Below are 18,909 nucleotides of genomic sequence, written 5' to 3'. Positions count from 1 at the left end.
ATCACAGGGTGCCTTTCTGTCTCAGTGCAGTAGATTCCTGTGGATGCTGAGGAAAGCCTCAGGGTGGTCTGTTCCGACGGATGAGCTGAGGTTAGAGTCCTAAGTGGCAAAGAAGCATCCATCCCTGCCTTTGCATGTGCTCTTCCCACCTCTTGGAATGCCATTTCTCTCTCCACCAGCAGCCCCTCCCCATATCTGTCTGGCAAACTTCCCCCCATCTTTCAGGCTACAGTCCAAGATGGATGGCCTCCTATGGGAAGCCCCCCCCAAACTCCCTCCTTCCCTCCCCTCCCATCCCTTGTATCCATTGTTCTACAGCTGTAGGGTTACACCAGACTACGTGCTGCCTAAGAGCATCAGGCACCCTTTCTTGTCTATTTTTTTTTTTTTTTTTTTTTTTTGCGGTACACGGGCCTCTCACTGCTGTGGCCTCTCCCGTTGTGGAGCACAGGCTCCGGACGCGCAGGCCCAGCGGCCATGGCTCACGGGCCCAGCCGCTCCGTGGCATGTGGGATCTTCCCAGACTGGGGCACGAACCCATGTCCCCTGCATCGGCAGGCGGACTCTCAACCACTGCGCCACCAGGGAAGCCCTCTTGTCTATTTTATACGCCAAACCACCAGCACCACGTTGGGCACACAGTGAACAAAGGAGTGGGTAGAACAGGAAGGGATGCTGATGTGCATGGACAGTGGCCACTCAGCCAGGCTGAGGGCTGTGGGATTACCAGCCTCTGGGTCTCCCGCCTCCTCTGGTAGACAAACCTACTTGGGGACCTTTCATCATCTCATAAGGTCCTGCCCTGCTACATCCACCCACCTTCCAGCCCTGCCTTCTTCCTGAATCAGATACGGTCTCCCACCTGCAATTATGTCAGGCCCAAACTGACCCCCATGAGCTGTGTAAACAGGGCTGCCATGCTGCACAGCTCTGCGGAGCTCCATTCATGTCGCCGTCCACGTGGCTGGTGCCCCCTGGGGTTGTGCACAGAGCAGCCTCCACTGTCATAGGAGGGGGCCCAGTGCCATTGCCCTCCTCACTCCTCCAAGACCGGAGTCCTTGGTGTCGTCGGGTTTACCTCTGGAGGTAGAGGCTGCAGACTTGTTGCAAGGCGCCTGGTGGGATAAATAACAACAGAGCCTTTTGAGGGAACTCTCAGGAATGGGTCCCAAGTGGAGGTGAACCATGGTGTGAATTATCCCCAAACATTGCATTACGTAAAATCACCCTGTGGGATGGCGATTTCAGATTTCTTCGGAGGGGGCAGCACTGTTACCATTCTGACTGCAATGCATTTGAACCAGTATTCAGATGTCTTCACATTTCCTTGAGTAAAATGGGAGAGGGTAACCTCAACAGGCCTTGGAAGCAAATGAGACGAACCCAGGAAGTGAGTACCAGCTGCAAGTCTGCGATGTGTGGGATGGAGAATTGAACATAGGGCCTTTGCTGTTGGATGTTTTTAGAAAGGAGCCTGAGGCAGCACCTTACCTGTGATACTCCGTGGGGAGCGCAGTCCTCGGGAAGTAAGAGTGACGGAAAGGGGAGTGAGGCGGGGATGGAAGAGGCAGATACAGGCTGTGGTATCACTGCACTGGCCACAGCTTTGCAACTAAACACAGCTGCTTGCTCAGGCACACGGGATGTCTCCCGAGGAGCCACGTGGAGCCACCACATTTTAGAACAGATGTGGTGGAGGGGGGTGAGGAAAGAAAGACAAGCAATGTGTCTCTAGTCTCCTTCCCATCTCCTCTCATTGGTTGAAGCCTACCTTGTGGGTGGGGCTTTGCCTCCCCCACCCTTCAGAGAGGGTCACCCGGCCCCTCCCAGAGCCACCCAGGGAGCAAGAGCCTCAGGGAGCACAGCCCAGCCCAAGCAGTACGCAGGCTCAGGGGTCTCTTCTTGGCAGCTGGCGCCCCCTGCTGGTGGCGGCAGTGGCTTTATGACCACGTGGGACCAAGTAGCAAGGCAAATGGCCTAAGGGGCAGGTGAGGTGAGCAGATCTGGAGTGGCACATACACTAAGTCCAGTTTCTTGAAATCAGTGGATGCTGCTTGCAAAAATGATCCTAATTTTAGCGAAGGATTTGGAGAGGAAAGGCTAGGAGGACTGATGTGGTCGTCAAGCATAACCTTCGTTCCCCTCGTGGGCAGGCACGTTGGTCCTCATGTCTGGCAAGAAGTTGAATAAAATCATGGTCGGCTCTCTCTGCCTTCATCAAGGAACTGAATTTAAATTGCAACAGGAAGGCTGCGATATTCAGAAAAACCCCTGTTACTAGGAACTCAGCTATCCCAAACCCTCACTAAATAGGAATCTACTGCTGCAGAACAGAATACTACCAACTTAGCAGCTTACAACAACACACGTTTATTATCTCACAGTATCTGTAGGCCAGGAGTCTGGGTACAGCCTAACCCAGTCTTCTGCTCAGGGTCTCACATGGCTGCAGGAAGGGGTTAGCCAAGGCTGCAGTCTCACTGGAGGCTCAACTGGAGAAGGATCACTTCCAGGTTTACTTGGGTTGTTGGCAGAACTCAGTTCCTTGCGGTTGTAGGACTGAGAGCTTCAGTTTCTTGCTGGGTATTGGCCAGAAACCACTCTCAGCGACTAGGGGTCACCTGCAGTCCTTGCCACGTGGGTTTCCTTAGCCTGGCCCCCTGCCTTCTCCAAGCCATCAAGGGAGGAAAAAAAGAGTCCAGCAAGATGGATACCACCACCTCATGTAACGTAATCCTGTCCACATAATTGTGTATACCCGTCACCTTTGCCGTGTTCTGTCAGTTAGAAGCAAGTCCAGGCAGGTCCCAGCCACACTCAGCAGAGGGGATGATACAAGGGCATGAACACAGGAGGCTGGGATCATGGGGGCCACCCTAAGAGCCTGCCCACCACACCTCATTTTGCTAGAGCTCTGCTTATAAGCAAAAGCAGCAAATAAGTAAAAACCACCACATGTTTATATCAGGAATTAAGTTTTTTTTAAAAAAAAAAAAAGCTCTGTGGGATGTGCTGAGTCCACCTGTGCCACTAACCACAGATCCCAGATCTGAACCAGTAGAAAGATGACCCAGGGTCAAGTCCATTCTTCCCCTGCCTCTGCGCCCCACCCTGTGCCCTTTGTAAAGCAGAGAAATGGGCTCAATCAACAGAAAGGAAGTCCTAGCCTTACCCAGTTGTCAATATTTAAAAAGCTTTTCCAACATTAAAAGGAACTTCTTCTGCTTAAATATCAACAAACCAGAACATTCAATTACCTAGAAAATCCCCATTCCTAAAATGTTCAAGCAACCTGAGCCTGCTTGAAAAAACAAAGACAGAGCTTCTGCATCCCACGTGATGGCCGTTTATAGATTTGCCACAAAATGAACAGCCACTGAAGGAAGACTGTCATGAGGAACTCAGATTTAGGGCAGTCCTGGCCCCCACCTGCAGCTGTCTCTTCCTTGGGGCCCCTTTCCATTGCTTCCAACCACCCAGCACCTGCCTGGCCTCACCTACGCCCAGCCACTATGTCAAGGCGTAATTGACTGAGTGCCTCGGACCAGTCCAGGCTCCACTGAACCCATCAGGCTAGGACGTGAGGTGGTCCCTCAAAGGAGGAAGGCTATTTCTGAGGCTCATGGTTGATGGACCACAGTAGCTGTGATTATCATTTTAATTGCAAGGCCATCACAATCTTATATTCAGGGTGTAGATTTCAGAGACCACAAAGCACTCTGCAGCCTTAAAAACAGACTGTGGAAACGGTCTGTGCTTCAGACTAGAAGTGGCCCATTATGACATCTTTCTTTCTTGGCCTCCACATTGCAGTCAGACTCTCCCAGAAAGGAAAGATCTTACCCTCCCTTTTAAGGTCTGACGCAAATCCCACCTCCTCTGGGATCTTCTCCCCAAACCATATTCATTCCCACTCTCTCCAGGACTCAGCCCCCTCGTCTACTTCCCTACCCAGAACTCCCTTAGAACTCACTGCTGCTACCACTGATTTGACAACAACCCCCCCCCCAGAATTCTGACAGCTCTTCCTACGGTGTTTTGAGACATTAAAAAACCTCACACTCTATCGTACACTCTCAATGGGACACCCCGTTCTTAACAGGGAAGAAGCATGTCTTAAACTCTGCAGAGATCCTACAATTGCCCGAGCTCTTTGCACATTGGCAAGATTTTTGCACACATTGCTCTTGGTACTTGGCACGTCTGTACTCAAAATAGTTCCCCAGTTAAGTTCAATTTTGTAAACTTTCCAGAGTACTCACAGCTTTTTTATTTTTTAGGGTAAAGAATATCATTCGTATAAAGCCCTTGTACTTGCACACGGTATGCTTAATACATGGAAGCTGTTTTCACGGCTTAGAACCCATTGTCAATACTGACCTGGGGTTCACGGTTTGACATAAAAGGACCAAAGCCAAGATGTGTCAGCCTTTCCAGTGTTTTGGCTTTTTGTTCGACACGTATATTGAGGGATGAGGTACACTCAGTAAAATCTACCCTAGTGAGTGGACAATTCCCTGAGCTTTGAAAAATGCATACAGTTGCCACTCAGCTTCTTCAGCTGAAAGTTGCAGCACATTATAATCAGGAATCTTCGTCTTTTCTGTGGTCTCATGCACTCTTTGTCTGTAATACTGTCGAGCTACTTCCAGGAAAACGCCCTTTTTCCTCATCTTGGCCAGACTAAGAGCCACTTCCCAAAGTGGCTTTGACCTTGGGTAGCAGCTCTATTGAAGGAGCAAATCCAGAGTCGGAACAGAGTTTCTCTGCAAGGATCAGGGCCCCATGTATTTCTAAGAGGCCTCACTTGGTTGCGAGAATGTGAGAATGGGGATGAGTCATAACAAAACCCATCTGGGTGTCTCTGAAGTTTGACAATGGGCTAAGACGACAGGATAAAATTTTTCTTTGTAAACATACATCAAGTCCTGTCTCCATTGCCTCAGACATGGGTGGAACAGGTAGGATGGGTGGGAGCATGGGCTGCAGAGTGTTAGCGCAGGGACAAAGTCCTACCCTTCCTTATGTCCCCAGCACTTAGCACAGCTCATTGCTGGTATCTGTTGTGTGACCGAGTGAGCGGTCTTAGGTTAGAGATGGGGCAAGACCATGCCATCTCGGGGTGGACTTACCCATCACTCGTAGGTGTCTAAAGACAGTGGGGAGAAGACCCACCAAGAGGGGCCCTGTCCATGCTCTCAGGTGGGGCCCCTCCCCTCCATCCTGAGTGACCTCAGCAGACTCCTCACTTCTGTGATTGCAGAACTACTTTGAGAGCTACCTGGCCATTGCCTCCACTGTACCCTCCGTGCTGTGCCTCCTGGTGAATTTCCTGCTTGTCAACAGGTAGGCCACCTTCCTCCCTCTCCGAGGCCCCTGACCTTCACCTCCAGCCTCATCCGCTCCCCTTTGGTCCACAGTTGCTTCTCTTCTGCTGGCTTACATGTGCCCACTGAAGTAGGAAGCAGGCAGTTCAGACTCCTCCGTGAAGACTGAGAGTCAGATCGCTTACCTGGGGCCCTGCCTATGGAATGCCTGGTCAGGGAGCCGCACGCTGCCACATGGGGTCAGAGCTGACTGTCAACAGCTGCCTGGGCCGCAGGGACACCATGGGTGGTGGGTGGGGCCCGGGGAGCAAGGTTTGTGGAGGCTGGTCTTCCAAGCCTTTCTGAGAGCCGTAGAAAGTTAAGAGCCTGGGGTCTTCCCTGGTGGTCCAATGGTTAGGACTCTGTGCTTCCAACGCAGGGGGCATGGATTTGATCCCTGGTCTGTCAGGGAACTAAGATCCCACATGCCACGTGGAGCGGCCAAAAAAAAAAAAAAAAAAAAAAAATCAGAGCCGGAAGTTAAGAGGCTGGCACCCCACCAGCCTGGTTCTCACTATATGGGAATGGGTCACCCAATGTTCAGTGCCAAGCTGGTAACAGCAGCTCATGAGTCGACCACCTATGGGGGTGGTCAGTGGGTGACTTCTGACACAGCATTTGTGAAGGGTGGGATGCACTGTGGAAGAAGGAGTGATTTAGGAGATAGCCCGTGGCCCTTTCACCCCACTGGGTGACTGGTGCCATCCATTCTCCATTTAGGTTTACAGGGGTAACAGCCTGAGCTACTTTGCCTGCATTTCCCCTAAGCTATCATTAGCTGATAAAGGTAGCTGCGTTGTGATTCATAAACTTGGGCATCTCTTGGGCACTGCCTACTGAAACCTTAGGTCACTGGTGGCAAACCTGTTTTACCCAACCCTGCTCAGTTTGTAGTGACTACCTGGATCTCTGCTTGAACAGGATTCTTCGGCAGGTCTGACCTCAGGGAGTGTGCTGTGATTGATTATTGATGTCTGTTCTGAGTCCAGGAGGAGAGAGGGCAGCGCATGTGCCTCAGGTGTGCTAAGCCTGAATAGGCCAGTCTTTCCAAACATTTTATTTTGTGGGGTTATTCCAATGATCTGTTGTTGCAGAAAAATGATCCCAGAGCATGGTGGCTGAAAACACTACCACTATCTCTCATGGTTCTGGGAGTCAGCAGGCTCAGCCGGCAGCTCTGGTTGGCCCTCTCTCATGCGGCTGTAGACAGCTGGGGCCTCCGCGGGGCACCTCTCTCTCTGTCTATCTCTGTCCCTCCCCTCAGTCTCTCGCAGGTTGGCCTCAGGTAGCAGGACTTTTCATGTTGTGGCTGAGGAGCAGGTGCTCCAAGAGAGCAAGGCAGAGCTGCATGGTTTTGGTAACCTAGTCTCTGCAGTCCCATACCGTCCCTTCTGCCCACTCTGTTTTAAGGGACCAGGGACCCCACCTTTCAATGGAAGGAATGTCAAAGAATTTTGCACGCCTCTTAAAACCAAAGTGAAGGCTGGACGAGCAAGAGGGAGAATGGTCTGAGACGGCCTGGGGGCCGAAAGCCAGCTGGCCCCTAACCTGCCTGCTCATGCCTGTCCCTGGCACACAGGGCTACGGTCAGTGTCCTGGCAGGAGGAATGCAGCCTCCAGAGATCCCGCCCAGAAGGAGGCAGGGAATGGAGTTGTGAGCAGGGTAGAGCTGGGTCCCTGGCAGTGACTCAGAAGAGAAGGCATGAGGAAAGGAAGGGCATGCAAGAAGAGGACGACAAGGAAGAGGTGACAGAGCCATGGCGGTGGGCAGTCCCTCGGCCTCTCACCACCCTGTCTCCTTTCCAGGCCCCTCTCATGATCCTCTGTCCAAAGTGGAGGTCAGGAGATGTGCGCAGGACCACAGTGCCAGGAAGGGCCGGCCTGAGCTGGTGTCTTACCTGGCACTGCCCGCTCTGTGGTCGTAAGGTCCAGCAGGCTGGAAGCCAGCCGGGACCGGGGAACAGCAGCGGCAGGGAAGGCCCAGCCTCAGGACCCTGGGCGAATAATCTCTGATCATCTTAATTAGCATTCCGAGCACTCATAGCCCTCGGAGGCATTCTCTCCTTTAATCTGCAGTGGCCAAGAGCAGCAAGTTTATTCCCCTGTTTTACAGATGGGAAAACAGGCCGACAGAGGTGACCTGCCCAAGGTCATGTGGCCATTAAGAGGTTGGAGCCAGGATTGGAAGTGGGACCCTTCTCCCCCACATCTGTGCTTGGAACCTCTGGGCCCCCTGCCTCCTAGTTCTCCAGCTTCACAGGACCCCTCCCTGCAGCCAGAGCCGCATCTCAGACCTTATAAGCGAGAGCCCATTTCTGCCCTGACCTCGGGCTACTGGAGGGAAGGAGGTGGTGAAGAAGGTCTGGGTCTGTCTGCAGTGGGCGCTGCCCTCCCGAGGATGGCTGGGAGCTGGCTCTGAGGGCTCAGTGTTACAGGGCATCCTCCAGAAGGGTCCTGCCCACCCCAGGGCCTGCCTGTGCCCTTTACCGGCTCCAGGAGAGTCGTGAGGGCCATGTGGAAAATGCTCCCAGCCTCTGCCTGTTTCTGGACTGTGGGAAGATGGTTTGGAGCTAAGTTGTTTTTTATTTAATGTGCGAGATTGAAATGTCCCCTTTTCTCCCCTCCTGGAGAACCCTGGCTTTCTCTAACTGGCTCATCCATAATCGCCAAGTGTTTTATTATGTTAAATCTGTAGCATCATAAATACTTATGAGGAGGATTTACATTTTGGAGACTTACGAAGAAATCAGTCCCCTGGGGTCCTGAGCCCTCGTGAGCAAGGGAGGGAAGCTGGCAGCCTGGGTACATGTGGCAGCCCTCTGCAAGAATCGCCTATCAGTATGACCTGCCCCAGGGTCCCAGGGCTGGAGCTGTCACTTCAGACGTCCCCTGTGCCAGAGCAGAGCCACCAAGCCTAGGGCAGCACTTGTCTAGACTTCCCCTAAAATCCCAACAGTGTTACCACCCCGTGGGCTGCTGTCCAGGTGGAAGAAGCAGAGAGTAAGGCAGCGTGCCCCCGTTAGTGGATGTGGGGCGGGCTTGCACGGGGCACATTTTATAAAGCTTTACAAGCATTGACAATAGCCCCAGGCAAGATCCCTGAGGGCTTGGAGCCCCTGCAGGGGAGCTCCAGCTGAGAATGGGTTCTGCAGCTGGCAACTGGCTGGCGAGGAGGAGACCTGTGCAGGTGAGGGATGTGGGGGGGTGGGGGGCAGAGGCAGAGCTGGGAGCTGCGTTGCTTTTGTAATGCATTTGGTGTTTACCTCCTCCCCTCTCCCTCTGCCCTCCTCTCCCTGCCCTGGGGGTGCCTGGGTAAGAAGTCCCCCAGCTCTCTCCAAAGCAACTTTCCTGTTCAGGCAACTACTTACCCTGTTTTGACAGGCACGGAGAGCTTCTGGGATGCCAGCAGCGTTGCTGGGGTGGACCTTTCCTGCGTTGCATCTGGGAGGAGGTGGTTGGAGACAGAGGCCATTCCCAAGGCTGGCTGGGATCGCTGCTGCTGTTTCCAGCTGTCTCCCTGCCATGCTGAGGGGGTCAAAAAGCAGAGCGTGAAGGGGAGCTTGAGGCCCAGCGTGCACTGCTGGGACCCCTTAGTTATCAATTTGTGCATCCAGCAGGTGTTTACCAGGTGCCTGCCAGCCCCTATGCCAGCCCTGAGGGTGAGAACGAGATGGGGCCCTGTCCCTGTGCTGCTTCTCATGTCTCCTGCTCTGTCCTTTGCCTTCTTCTTGCCCCAAGGAACTGCTAAAACTTTGGGGCATTAGTCCCCAGCCTTTCTCTCCACTTGAATTTTTTCAGATTTAGAAGCATAAACTGGAAGAAACCTGAACTTTTTCTTGTCCCACCTCTTCTTTTTCAAGGAAACTGAGACCCAGAAAGGTTGAATATTTGCCTGGGGTCACACAGTGAATTGGTGGCAGACTTGGCAGGGTTTCTGTCTCTGGACTCAGGCTCTGTGCCCCTGTGGCTCTTATCTTTGGGGTGGGTGGGGAAGCTCCAGCTCCTGGGGGAGAGTTGCGGGGCGGGGGGACTGTGTGACAGGGTTGAGTGTGTAGCATCACCCTGAGCATCAGAGTAAGGCCTGACCACCAGCCTTCAGGGCACCTGGTGTGCATTTAAAATAGATACTCAGGGGCCCCTGGGGTCCCGGTGCTCACCTGACTGCCCACCAGCTCCTGCCCAGGCCAAGTCCCCTGCAGACCCTGGGAAGATGTGTCTTGATGTGGAGTTTCTCAGAAACAGACCCTGGAACAAGGATTCAAGTGCAGGTAGTTTATTTGGGTGGCCACAGTAGGAGAAGGGGGGAGACTGGGAAGGGATGGCAGCCAAGAAAAGAAGCCTTATCAAGCCAGCTCCCATAGAAGGTGACCAAGCTTCAGCTGCTCAGAACTCTGGCAGCCAGTATGGAACACACACCTGAGGGGGTGGGAGCTGGGGTATTTATCCACCCACTTCCCCATCATTGGCTGAAGGCTGTTCTTGGGAGGTGTTAATCAATCACCTGTCACTTGCAACCTGCTTCCTGGTAAGAGGGGAGGGCAGGAGGGCAGGACACCCGTTGCTCAGAGGCGGAGTCTCTATGTTGCTCCCCACGTGGAAACCCTGATGTGCCTCTACGTGTTGGTTGGCACTCTTGGTAACAAAGGAAAGAGACACAAAAAAGATTTTCTCATTCTTTCCTTAGAAAATTAAAGTCAGGGCTGCCTCCGTTGCTGGATCTAGGGGAGTACAAACGTCCTTCTCATCCGCCGGCCCTGGGCTCTGTGTGTGCCTACTTGGCTTCATCTCAAATGTGGCCTCTCCCCATGCAGCTGGCCAGATAGGGACCAGCAGCCCCCAACACGGTCCTGGCAGACACCCAGCTTCTCTCTACCTTTGAGTCCCAGCGATGACTGACTGGCCCCGCCTAGGTCACATGCTAACCCCTAACCCAATCCAGTGGCCAGAGGTATGGGTGGGACACCCTGATCACCCCATACCGGGTCGTGTGCCCTCATTTGTGGATGGGTTGGTGTGGACAGTATGACCGTCCACCTCCGCAGGACACCTTGGCATGGAAGGAGTGCTCTTGGTGGGAGGGATGCTGGCAGACAAAGCCTGCATGCCCACTCCACGCCCCACTCTGAGGATCAAGTCTTGGCACTTATCAGTTGGACTAGGCCCTCCAGGGTGGGGCTCCATGTCTGTCTGGTGTCCTCTGCTCTCAGTGTCACCTGCAGCCAGAGTCCATTTTAATTCCCTGAGTGTGCTACGCTCTCTCTCACAAGATATGTGCACCCACATCCAGTCATACCTTACACTCCAGCTTAGGTATCGCCTCCAGAAAACCTATGAGATGCTCAGAGTGGGTTTTGTGCCCCTCAGATGTGCCCAGGATGCCCTATGGCCCTGCTGATGGAGCACTTTGCACACTGGAACAAAATGCCTGTCCCTCATCTATCCTGTGTCCCGGGCATCCAGCCCAGTGCTGGACACACAGTATTTGGCAAGTGTTATTTGTGGAATGAACACACCAGAGAGGACGTGCCTTAGCAAGACAGCCATGGGTTGGGGCTCAGCAGACCTGGGTCCTCATGCCAGCTCCTCACACCACAACCTTGAACTATCCCTTCACTTCCTCGGGCTTCCTTCTGCCCCCGACACAGCCCAGGCAGCACCTGCTCTCCCTTCAGCCAAGGATAGGAAGGAAACTCAAATAAGCCCGGGGCCACAAAAGCACCTTGAAGAAATCCTTTCTTGCGTTTCATGCTCATCATTTCACACTTCTTTATGTATGTATATATTTTTTCTGCCTTTCATGTCTTTCTTTTTTTATCCAAAAGAAATTTGTGTATAACTAATCTGGATTTTCTCCCTCCCAGCCGCCACCCACTGGTTAGCAGGAAAATTAACTAAACGTCCAGTCTGGTTTAAAGCTTAGTCTAAGCTGATGATTTAAACAACCTCTTTAGATGATGTTCTCTCTCCCTGGAATAAAAATGCACTTTCACAGAGAGCTAGGCTTCCTTGCTTCTCCCTGCAGGACGGTGTCTGGGCAGGTTGGAGGCTGGGAGAGGTGTAAGGCTTACATGCAGGAGTGGGGCTGGATGGGGGTAGCTGGCTCTAGCTTGGCGTCAGCTGCTGCCCATGACAACTGAGACCATCACAGGAGCCTCCTTCTGCCCTGGCCACCTGTTCTGGGCCACCCATGTTCCCTTCATTCCCAGGGAGGCAGTAGAGTGTCATTCTGAGAGCACAGCTGGGGGCAGCTGACTGACCTTGGGCAAGTTGCTCAGCCTCTGTGACCTCGGTTTCCTTATCTGTATACGTGGGGTAGGTAAGAATACCTATTTTGTGGAGCTGGTGTGAGAATTCAACAAGTTAGCATTTAGAAACCACTTAGAAGAGTACCTAGCACAAATGAAGTACTATCTCAGTGTTTGCTTTGATGACGACAGCGATGATGATGATTTTCTTCTCTTCTCCCTTCTCTTCCTGCCACTGCTAAGTTTTGGGGGAAGGAATCCCAGTGGGTGGTTGTTCTGTTTAAGCACTAGACAAAGCCAGCAGGAGCTCATCCCCATGGCAGGAGGAACGGGGGTCTTGCCTCAAGAGCCCTCATCTCCTGTCCTTGAACCTCACAGCAGGATGAAAAGAAGCAGCATCTGAGAACATTGCCCTGAGCCGGGTACTGCTGCCTGGCTCTATACACTCCCCGCCAGAGATCCTCACAACCACACCTTCAGGTAGATTGATTCTCCTTTCTTTTGTATGGATGCAGAAGCTGAAACCGGAATGATAGAGTCACTAATCCAAGTCCCCACAGGACTGTGAGCCAGGAAGGCAGGATTCAGACCCAGGCCTCCTGACTGCAGAGTGCACGGTCCCAGCCACTGAGCACACCTGCTTCCCTTAAGAATGTTCACCGACCCCAGCCTGGCATGGGAGGCCCGAGGGGGTCTCTAACCGCTTCTGGTATCCTCGCCTCAGGGTTCCGATTCACGTCCGCGTGCTGGCCTCGCTGACTGTCATGCTGGCCATCTTCGTGGTGATGACCGTGCTGGTGAAGGTGGACACCTCCTCCTGGACTCACAGCTTCTTCGCCGTCACCATCGTCTGCATGGCGATCCTCAGCGGCACCTCCACCATCTTCAACAGCAGCATCTTCGGCATGACTGGTTCCTTCCCCATGAGGAATTCCCAGGCGCTGATATCAGGTGAGAGCTGGGGTCCAGACAGCTGAGCAGGTCAGTCTACCTGGGGGTTATTTGAAGGAGCCAGAGGTGAGCATGTGGTAGCCCTTCCAGAAAAAGAAATGAGTGTTATTTGTGTTTCCATGATCTATTATTGTGTAACAAAGCACCCAGAAACTTCTTAGTGCCTTAGAACAATAAGAATCATTTCTTTGGCCCATGTATCTGCAGTTTGGGTAGAAGTTCGCAGGGACAGCCTTCCTCCTCGGCTCCACGTGGCATCAGGCAGGATGGCTCTCCTGGAGCTGGAGGATCCACTTTCAAGATGGTGTGCTCACCCAGCTGGCGTGGTGGTGCCGGCTGTTAGCTGGAAGTTCAGCTGGGACTGGGGCTGGGGCCAGGGTTTCTCTCCATGTGAACCTCACCACAGCTGCTTGGGCTTCCCCATAGCATGGCCTCTGGGTTGCAAGAACAAGCATCCCAAGAGGCCCAGGCAGAAGCATTATTTCCTTTTATGACTTAGCCTTGAAAGACATTTAGGGGCACTTCCACTATAGCCATAAGCCTGCCTGGATTCACGGGGAGAAAACACAGACCCACATATCTCAGTGGGTGAGTATGAAAATCATACTGTAATGGGAGGGGAGACATAGTTGCAGCTCCTTTTGGAAAATACAGTCTGCCTACCAAGTGCGTTTCCTGAACCAGCGTTCCTTTCTTTCCCTCCCTCCTCTCCTCCTTTCCCTTCTCCTGTCCCCTTTCCTTCTCGTTATTTTTCCTTTCTCTTACCTTTTCCCCCTTTTTTTCCCATCTTTTCTCCCCTCTATCTGTATTTCCTTCCTCTGTAATTTTTATGAGACCTACTATGTGCCAGGGATTCAAAGATGAACAAGACTCAGCCTCCCAGGAGCTGATAGCCTAGTAATAAACTCCTCTGTTACCCTGAACTTTGGCATTTTACGGGGCTGCTGACATGACTTGGGAGCTAAAATTTTGATCCTAACCGAAGCCTGTTGCCTAGACCTTAGCAATTCTGTTCTCTCACCCAAATGTCTCAACAAGATGAAAAGGAGCTGGGTCAGGAAGAATCTGTGCTTTCCCAGGAGACCACCATCCCTTAAAGCAAGACTGGGGGCTCAGCTGCTCTGTTCAGTGTCTCTGCATGTCCATGTTGTGTGAAGGGGTGCAGTAAGCATTTGCCCACTTCAGAAGCATTTTGCGAAGAATCTGCTCTGTGCCCATTAATTGATAATGCCAAATAGTATGTGACAGGGATGACAAATACCTGGACAAGTGTATATCTCCTTTCCGTTCCCACACCAGTGCCAGACATCACTAATCGATCTGTATCTTTCCTCCTAAGCGTCTAAATCCTTCTCAGCATAGCACTGGAGACACTTACTGTCAACAGAGCAGAGTTCAGATGTGAGCTCAAATATGTTTGCCATTTTTTGTATAAGATTAGGCTTCTGGCTGTATCCTCAGAGAAACCCTTGGGCGTAAAGTAAAATAAAAGTGGACCCATCACTAAGTTTCCTGAGTACAATCAATATGTCCCTAGCAGTGCTTCAAGAAGGGCATGCCTAGGCTGAGGGAAGTGGCCACTGAACACTGGATTTAATCCCTTCTGTCATCCTGGTCTCTTGTCCCCTCATCTCCCTCCATCCTGCTAGAGGATTTTTCAATATAACAACCTTGCTGGCTATCTCTCCAGGAGCCAGTGACCAAACACACCGATATGTTGGCAAGGCGCCCTTCAGGTTCATCTGGCCACCTGCGAACCTTCCAGAGAAGGAGACTCTCCCGTGCACTTTTAAGAAAGTCCATTTTTGAAAAAGTGGAGAAATCTAGTACTCACACTTCAGCATTAATTACCCTGGGCCCTAAGCCGTTGTCACCACCGTGTGCAGCTCCCAGTGGGCACCCATCACCCTGGAAGATTCGAGGTGTCCCGATCTTCCAGAGGCCTCAGTGCCACTCACCAGCCCCCATTGTTTTTCATCCAGAGGAACCCATCTGTGAATTCTGTGTGTGTTGGCATCTGAGGAACAATTCATTTGTTTTGTACTGGTGTTTTTTTAAGTCCCTCGTTTGCATGTATTTCCATAACTGATGAGATAAAAGTAGGGAGTCATGAAGGATGAGCTCCCGGAGGCCTGGTTTGTTGTTGATGATAATATTATAAATTCTCTACAAGTTGGGAAGAGAGAGAGGAAGTGATGTTAAGATCTCTTCCTCAGGGCAGCTAGGGAATGTCTTATGGAGTTTAACTCTAGTTCTTACAAATCACCCAGGTGGGGATTACAGCTTCTCAGAAGTTGGCACCCTCTTGGCAAAGAGTTTACCCTGTTGTTGCTGTTTTGATGTAGGAAGGACAGAAATAACCAAACACCTAATTGGGAATCTGAGAGGATTTATGTGGCACTTCTCAGTACCAGACACTGTCCTGCTTTACCTGTAATGATCCTCTTAATCTTTGTAACAGCCCTAAGAGGTGGGTTTTAACATCCCCATTTTACAGATAAGGAAACGGAGGCACAGAGAGGTTAAGTGACTTGCTGAAGGTCACACACATAGAAGTGGTAGAGTGAGGATTGGACTCAGATGTTTTGATTCTAGAGTCTGTGCTAGAATTAAAACATCACTATGCTAACTTTCATTTCTTTGCCCTCCTCTCAGATCCCAACCTCTGGCCCCACCCAGGCTAATAGAACTCATATTGAGAAGGTTGGAGAGAAAAAGGGCCGTGGACTGTTTCCGGCAGAGCCACAGAGGTGTCAGTCAGAGTGTGGGTGAGGCGGTGAGGATGGGCATCGTGGTGGACGAGGGCCCAACTGTCCCTCTCCCACCTCTGCTCTCTGCAACAATGGGCAGTGAAGTGGTGCCTGGTCAGACCTGCCAAGTAATGACAAAGCTGTTTGCAGTCAGTGGCCTTCTTGCCTCCTTGAGACTCAGTATCCTGATCCTCTAACGCAGGCAAATCCATCCGTGCAGCCAGGCAATCCTGTGTTCACAGGCACTTACTGTGTTGATCCTATTGGACGCGTCCATGTATTCATTGTTTTTTCCATTCACTGTTTCCATTTCCATCCCACTGTGGTCTCATGGGAGGGACAGGACAAGTGTGAGTCCCATCTTCCAGGCAAATAATCAGGCTGAGAGGAGTAATGATCTGCTCACATGTGACCATGTATAAGCTCTGACTCGTGGCCAGCACCAGTTGACCACCCACGGTTGTGAGGGTTCAACAGAGAAGCAAGACACATGCCCTGCCTCCCAGAAGTGACGGTGTGATTGTGGTGAAGAAGGGGACTGACATTCGTAGAAAGCCCGCTGTGTGCTGGGCTCTTTCTAAATATCATCTCATTCTGTCCTTGCTCTGCAAGGCAGGTGTCATTGTCCCCATTTCACAGATGAGCAAACTCTGGTCCCAAGAAGTCATGTTGCCCCCAGGTCACGGCGAGCAAGTGGCAGAGTCAAGGATCAGATGTACGTCTGTTTGGCTCCTGGACCCATGAGTCCCCTCGGCTAGGTTGTGCTGCCTCTTCTGTTAGGTAGCAGAGAAAGACGTGGTGCCACGTGATCACCTGGGCCACGTGCCGAAGCCCTCGGCAGGAGAGCACATTCCATGTGGTGGGGCAGTTGCGTGCATGCGAGTGTGTGTATGAGTTGGGGGTAGCATGGTGTGTGAGTATATAGGAGTGTGTGGCTGAGTGTGTGTGTGTGTGTGTGACAGTGTGGTTTGTGACTGTGTGTCAGTGGGGGTGTGTGTGAGAGCTTGTGGTAGCCTATGTGTGTGTATGTGATTGTGTATGGGTTAGTGAGCGTGCATGCGTGTTCACACGTATATGGTGCACAGCTGCCGTGGGGTACAAGGTAAGCTCCATGAGCCCCTGGGTGGCTTTCTAACCGGTAAGGACTCCCCAGGTCGGCTGGCCTCGCTCGAGGCAGCGGGGAGCCTGTGCTTGGACAGGCCGGAGCCTCTTCCATGCCCCTTGGAGAAGAGCTGGGCTGGGGATACCCTCCTAGAGTCAGAAAGCTCACGGCTGCAGGACCCTCCTCGCCGTACTGTGAGAACAGCAGCGTTCTCAGCAGGGACAACGTGAGGATGGGGCAGAGCGGGCGGGCCCGAGAGGCAGGGAGGGTGGGCCCGCCCTGACCACCTGCGGGGGGTCCCACGCTCTCTGCAGGAGGAGCCATGGGGGGCACCCTCAGTGCCGTGGCCTTGCTGGTGGACCTGGCGGGGGCCGGTGACGTGACGGACAGCACCCTGGCCTTCTTCCTGACGGCGGACGTCTTCCTGGTGCTCTGCATTGGGCTCTACCTGCTGCTGCCGCGGTTGGACTACGCCAGGTGAGGCCGCGCTAGCGCTCCGCGGCATCCTTCTCTTATGTGTGCTTATACCTTTATACTGTCTGCTTGAGTTCTTCTATCCTCTAGCTAGAGCCCATGTTCGTTTCCTGGCTTACTGCCTGTCTCCCTGCTGGAGTGTGACCTCCCCTGAGGGCAGAAGTAGAGTGGGTTTTGTTCTTTGCTGTATCCCATGCCTCGAGCTGTGCCTGGCTCACAGTCATTGCGCAGTAAATTGGCTGGGCCGTTGGACATGAGAAGTTGGCTTTGCGTAACAACCCCAAGCAGCTGAGCAGCTGGAGTCTGCGTGTTTTCCATCAGAGAGGGCAGGCGGCGGAAGTGGGACCTGAGGAAGGATAATGATGAAAAGAAGCTCCTTGGGCTGCGCACCTTCCCTGCTCTGTGCTCAGCCAGGCCTCATGGGGCTTCTTAAAGCTCACACACCCGCTTCTCATGGGGTGCAGCACTGTGACTTCTCGTAAGTGTGCCCGTTCACACATGAGAAAACCAGGCTCAGAGAGGCTGAATTACTTGCCTGAGTCCAACAGCCCGTCGGCAGCAAAACCAGCGTTCGAACCCCACTCCAAACCTCTGTTTCTAACCCCTGTCTCTTGGGGCCTCTCTCGACCCTGCAGGACCTCTTTCCTTGCCTTAGTCTCTCTCGCTTTCTCTCTCTCCTTCCTCCTTTTTCTTTTTTGCTTCCTGCTGCTCTTTAAAAAACAACCCGTGACTTTTTCTTGCTTTTTATTCTTTTCAATGCATTTTCATAACCATTGTCGTATTTGATATAGGAATGGCAGGAATTATATTCCCCATTATACAGGTGACTAGACGGAGACAGAGAAGGCCAGGTGCTTGGCCTGTGGTCCCACAGTGTGCGAGCCACAGACTGGGCGAGAGCAGGGGTCCTGGCTCTGCCGGATCCACGGGAACGTATTTGGTGTGGGGGGCACTGAGCTAAGCAGTCCATTTTTTTTGCTTAGGATATATGACAACCTTGTGCAGTTTTTACTGTATTTTCCCATTTTACCGATGAGGAAACTGAGGCTTTGGAGAGTTAACAGACATGCCCAGATTTCTTACCTGGTGAGTTGTAGGCGGGGATTAGAACCTGGAGCCGTTTTCCGGCTGCGCCATTTCCACTGCATCCTGCTGCATCCCTGGCTTGTGACTGCGAGGTCCTTCCTCACCACTGACTCCTCCTGTCCCTGTGAGAGTCTCCTCGTTAATCCCCAGAGTCCCCTGCCTTCACCAGAATCCTGAATCTGCCGGGGCAGGTTGCTCTCCCCAGTTAGAGGATTGTTGTAACTTCAGCTGGCCTCCGTGGCCTCAGGAGGATAAAAGGGGACTGAGTGATGACACCATGTACCCCAGGTGGCTACAGACCTGAGTCTGCCCACCCCCTCCCTGCCCTTTCAGGGCTGTCATCACAAATTATCCAGTTGTGCTCCACGATGATGTCCCTGTGATTCCTGGGGTCTGACTGGCTCGCTGTCCTCCCAGCCCCTCATATACTGCCTGACACCTTGTTGCTGCTGATTAAATTATTTTGAGGCAATGAACAGAAGGCAGGAGGTTCCCACTACTCCTGCTGTTTCCCTGTGTCCTGTTTCAGGGAGCCTCGCGTGGGCTCTTTACACTGGGGTGGCCAACCTTCCTTGTTTGCCTGGGACTGAAGTCCCAGGGGTTCCCAGGACCGGGAGCTTTCAGTGCTAAAACCAGGATAGTCTTGGGCAAACCAGGACAGGTGGTCACCCTAGTTTTCAGTCTCACTTAAGCAAGCCAAAATCCTTTCCAGCTGAGCACGTGAGACAAGAGAACAACCCAGGGCTATGCCAGCCCATGGAAGTTTCTATTTCTTTGCATATTAACACTTTGGTCAAGGCTTCTGGGTTTACAGAAACCTATCTGAGGATGGAGCTTTAGAGCTGTGCTCCCAGGGCTGCTCAAACTAAATCTTACTTAAAAGGGAGCCCACAAGTGCTGCACCCAGGAGGGCTGGGCTAGGCTGCCCCATCCCA

General features: G+C 52.4%; 1 protein-coding gene across 3 annotated transcripts in view; it reads left to right on the top strand.

The window, feature by feature from the left end:
• The window catches only part of SLC29A3 (solute carrier family 29 member 3), a 43,573-nt gene that overhangs the window by 20,210 nt on the left and 4,454 nt on the right, over positions 1 to 18,909 (top strand). For 2 of the 3 annotated variants that reach the window (XR_014015082.1, XM_081224534.1), the window contains exons 3-5: positions 5,264 to 5,346; positions 12,336 to 12,562; positions 16,729 to 16,891. Coding sequence is in view for 2 of the 3 variants with exons in the window: in XM_081224534.1 (XP_081080660.1) it covers positions 5,264 to 5,346; positions 12,336 to 12,562; positions 16,729 to 16,891 (473 nt within the window). In the remaining variant the exon portion in view is untranslated. The remainder of the gene's footprint in view (positions 1 to 5,263; positions 5,347 to 12,335; positions 12,563 to 16,728; positions 16,892 to 18,909) is intronic. The other variant, XM_081224535.1, reaches the window with a different exon arrangement.

Source organism: Mesoplodon bidens (genome assembly GCF_964165515.1).
Source record: "Mesoplodon bidens genome assembly, chromosome: 1".
NCBI lineage: Eukaryota > Metazoa > Chordata > Mammalia > Artiodactyla > Ziphiidae > Mesoplodon > Mesoplodon bidens.
Note: the sequence above shows the minus strand (reverse complement) of the source record. Positions and strands in the feature narration are given on the sequence as shown.